The sequence below is a fragment of the Orycteropus afer genome, unplaced genomic scaffold (genome assembly GCF_000298275.1).
Source record: "Orycteropus afer afer isolate SDZICR_OR568_19922 unplaced genomic scaffold, OryAfe1.0 scaffold00258, whole genome shotgun sequence".
In the NCBI taxonomy this organism is placed as follows: Eukaryota; Metazoa; Chordata; class Mammalia; order Tubulidentata; family Orycteropodidae; genus Orycteropus; species Orycteropus afer.
The window spans coordinates 39,552-44,207 of NW_006921845.1; the positions used below are offsets into that span (position 1 = coordinate 39,552).

At 38.3% G+C, this 4,656-nt stretch overlaps 1 protein-coding gene across 1 annotated transcript; it reads right to left on the reverse strand.

Moving 5' to 3' along the window:
* Positions 1–2,477: 2,477 nt before the first annotated feature.
* Positions 2,478–3,413, reverse strand: LOC103204747. The gene is given in 3 exon segments (XM_007949950.2): positions 2,478–2,849; positions 2,851–3,011; positions 3,014–3,413. Coding segments are annotated over 3 exon segments (933 nt in total).
* Between the last annotated feature and the right edge of the window lie 1,243 nt (positions 3,414–4,656).

Genomic DNA, 4,656 nt, shown 5'->3' on the forward strand with positions numbered 1-4,656 from the left:
CCTTGTCCATACAATCCTTAGTGAGCAGACCCAATTGTGTTGCTATCGAAATATGTTCAAAATGGCTGTGTCCTCAGAACAGCTGACAGTCTGCAACTCTGTTTGTCTCCTTACTCACATTTTTCCTTCAGGTTCTTCTATTAGTTGATATTTAATCCACTTCTTTATCCTTCCCTTCAAGGTTCAGGGTTCTCAGATCATCTTCTGTATCAGTTTCAACTGGTTTCTCATTGCTTTGTTGTAGAGGGTCTGTTCAGCCTGTCTGCCTATTCCTCCATCTTGCTAGAACAGATCATCTCATTACCTTTCCATCTATCTTCTATAACAGCTTAAGTATGATATGACTAACATTTAAAACTAATTGAGGTACTTCTCTGCTTAAAAAATTTTAATGACTGCACTCACCTACAAAGCCAAGACTGAATTAGTATACTTCCATAGTGATGCTCATTTACTTTCTTCTGCATACTCTTCTCTACTTGCTTCCTGCCAGGTTGCCTTGAGTTCAGTGTGCAGATTGATTATATTACCCTAAATATGACATTCATTTCTTGATCTGCACAGGCATTTCCCTTCATCCTTTATAAGACCATTGACTTTCACTTAGTTTATATTTTCTATATGACATCATGCACCAGTCCTTCAGGAGCCAACCCAACAAGACTACTGTGGTAGTTCAGTTTGTTTGTCAACTTGGCTGGGCCTGGTTGAGTGGCTGGGCAGCTGATGGTAGTTATTCCCCATGATGAGACTGGCAATCAGCTCCATGGTGAGATCTACCACAAGCAGCTGAGTAGCTGCCTTTGGGATGTAGTCTGCTTCCTGTTTATAAGGAGAAGCTTTGAGAATGGTCTCTAGCCTATGGCACACTTGGACCCTGCATGTAGCCATGTCATTGCTCAGCAGCCTCCTATGCTCTGCCAACTTTGGGACTTAAATGGACTTAAGTTAATGGCTTGCCGTGTGGTTTGTTAACATTGGGACAGTGCCTTTTTACTTGTCAACCTTGGGATTTCTCAGCCTCAGCAGCCAGCAGCTGTCTGAGTGAAGAAACGCCTCTAGCTCCAGTGGGCCAGGAGCAGGAGGCAGAGCTGGACCCCAAGGTTGAGGGGGATTTCACCCAGCCCCTAGAGCCTGGTACTTTGAACTTGGACTTAAAGCCTCCAAATTCTAAGAATAATCTCCTGTTTGTTAAGGTCATCTCATTAGTGTTATATTTCTTGGCAGAGCAGCACTAGGTAACCAGGACAACTACATTTTCTTGTCCAATGGTAAAGGCATTATTTATTTCTGTCCTATAACTGGTAAATTATTCCAGTTGTTACATCAGATAAATAGATGAGGAGCACAGAAAATCACACAAAGAATGTTGATCTGTCAGTAATGAGTAGGATGAATTTGAACTGGAGAGAAACGTAAGGCAATTGAGTGTTTAAATTATCATGTAATGTCACAATTAGAAGATGTTAATACCCTGAAGCAGAAAAGCAATAAAATGAGGAGAGAGAAGAAAAGGTTTTCAAGGTAAAATTTACATGAAAAGTGACTGTTTTAAGATTATGAGGCAAAACAAAACAATCAACATGGAAGTGATACAACGTAGCCTGATTTTTAGCTTTTGTGAGAAATTGAATCATAAAGAACCATATCATTAATGGTATCAAGATAAAATAATTTTGAGGGGCTGCTCTTAAACAAATAGTTGATACCATGTACAATAACTGGAGTCACCATAATGAAGAAGTTTCTAGTTATGCTCCATTTTGCTTTGCTCACACAGATCTGAAGGATTTTGATTATTTTGATTATGTCAAAAAAGGTGAAATTGTAATGGACTATATTCAGAGGACAACAACACAATCATATAGGGAATTAGTCATACCTGGTGTGTGCAGAATTCTTGGGGTGCCCATAGACCTCCTGCAGTTACCTTTAAGTGTCACTTTAGGTAAAATCATGGAACTTGGAGTCAAATTTCTCAGGTTTGTTTTGAGAGTTAATTGGTTATTTTCTGAGACTCTGGACATGTTATAAAAACTCTGTAAGATTCGATTTCTTCATCTTTAAAAGCGGAATACTACTAGTACTTACTCTGGAGGAATACTGTAAATATTAAATAAAGTGATGCACTTAAGGTGTTTGGAATAGAGTTTGACATTTTTTTAAATCTCAATAATGTATATTACTTGCATCATCATTATCATCATCATCATTGTTCTTTTTTATTTATATTATCAAAAAGTGAAACTATATTTCCTGTCGTTCTAAAGGGTCTTGGATTTTATTCTCTGTGTTTCTCTCTATATATTTAATGTAATATATAGGCTTGAAGGAAGGTGTAGCTTGAAAAGGAATTTTAGCCATGTGTTATATAGGTGAAAGAAGTGTCAATGAACCCACAAACTTCAAGAATTAACTGAATTATATATATCAGCAAACTAAAGATTTGAATCTAGTAGGACATTATAGCATTGATTCTATTCATGAGCTCTACTTTCTAGAATTTTTTTCAGAGCATATTTGACATCCTTATTCCTCAGACTGTAGATCATGGGGTTCAGCATTGGCACGACAGTAGTATAAAACACAGATGACACTTTGCCTTCGTTCATGGAGCTGACATTAGATGGCTGCAGGTACACAAACACTGCAGAACCATAAAATATTGTTACAGCCAAGATGTGAGAGCTGCAAGTGCTAAAGACTTTGGATCTGCCCTCAGTGGAGTGAATGTGGAGAATGCTGCTAATGATGAAGATGTAAGAAGCAATAATGATTAAGGCAGGAGTTATTATGTTAAATGCACTCAGTCCCACAACTAATAACTCATTGATATAAATGCTGGAGCAGGATTAGCTTCAGGAGTGGAAAGAGATCACAGAAGTAATGGTTAACTACATTGGTCTTGCAGAAAAAGAGTTTCCCCATAAAGCCTGTATGAATTGTAGACCCAATAATACCCAAAATATAAACTCTTGCTATAAGCCAGAAGCAGATTTGATAAGACATATAGCGTTATAAAGCAATGGGTTACAGATGGCAACATAGCGATCATATGCCATTACACCCAGCATGTGACACTCTGCAATAGCAAAAACAAGGAAAAAATAGAGCTGAGTCATGCATTCAGGGTAGGAGATGATGTTCTTCTCTGTCACAAAGTTCCCCAGCATTTTTGGGGTAGTGACAGTGGAATGGCAAAAATCAATGAAGGACAAACTGCTGAGGAAATAATACATGGGTGTGTGAAGGTGAGAACTAAATCTAATCAGTGTGATCATGCCCAGGTTCCCCACCACAGTGACCACATAGATTCCTAAGAGGAGGAGGAAGAGAGGTAGCTGGAGTTCAGGATGTTCTGTTAGCCCAGTGAGGATGAACTCAGTTACTGAGGAATAATTTCTAAGCTCCATTTTCCTCACAACAGGTTCTAAAAAAGAAAAGAAAAGAAGTTCACTCTGTGTATGTGAGTGTGTGTGTTTGAGTGCATGTACATATGTATGCATGTGTGTGGAGGGGAGATAATAATTCTGTGGAGATCCTTATTTTTTTCCTTTATCAAAATAGATTAATATTCTGGAGATCTCTTGAGCCTCTCCTGTGTCCCTGGAAGATCCAATGATTACGGTTCACCACAAGAGGAATCATACACTTCAAGAATCTTATAATTAAGATATTTTACAAATGTTTTTGAGAAAACACAAATTTGTGAATTTTTTTGGTCAGTCAGAAGGAATGTTATTATTATTTTTTCCCTCAGGACTTGTTTCTTCTGTTCTTATATTCAATATGTAATCATTAATGTCACATATTAAAAAGGCATATAATCACATTTCTATTTGACTCTGAATAAGGACAAGTATTGTTGTTGTTATGTGCCATCAAGTCGGACCCGACTCATAACGACCCCTCCTTAGGTTTCTGAGGCAGTATCATATGGAAGTAGATTGCCCAACCTTCCTTCTGAGGAGTGGCTGGTGGGTTTGAACCGCCAACCTACTGGTTAGCAGTCAAGTGCCTTAGGCACTATGCTACCAGAGCTCCTAAGGACAAGTAGTAAATACCTTTTATAATTAATATAAAATTGTGGACATAAACCTGTGGAAATACTTGTATTAGTCTAAGTTGTTTTACTTACTAACATTCTAACTAAAAATAGCTGAAGGTTTGGATAGCTAACAAGACCTTTTCATCTTAAGACTTTGTAGTTCTTTTCCAAGCTTCCTTCACATAGACCACAAGGCAGGGACCTAACTGCAGGCTGATCCTATGCTTATATCTCGGCAGTTTCACCAAGAGTGAGGTATTGTGTTCTATAGTTCCTAATTTAACAATCACAGGGAAGTAATACAATGATCTACATTTAGGTCACGTATTCCACCCCCTGTGGCGGGGGAGATGTAGATCATGCTTAAGGAGTTCTGATGGCTTGATGCCTAAGACATTTGACTGCTAACCAGAAGGTTGGTGGATCAAACCCACCAACCACTCTGCAGAAAGACGATGGGGCAATCTACATCTCTATTTTAATTTGACTTCATGGATGAAGTGCTGGAGGTCAGAGGACTATGCATATTATCCAGATATATGAAGGGTTTTGGAAGACAAACATTACATGTCTTCTAGGCTGGCCAATTTTTGTAATTATCTATTCTA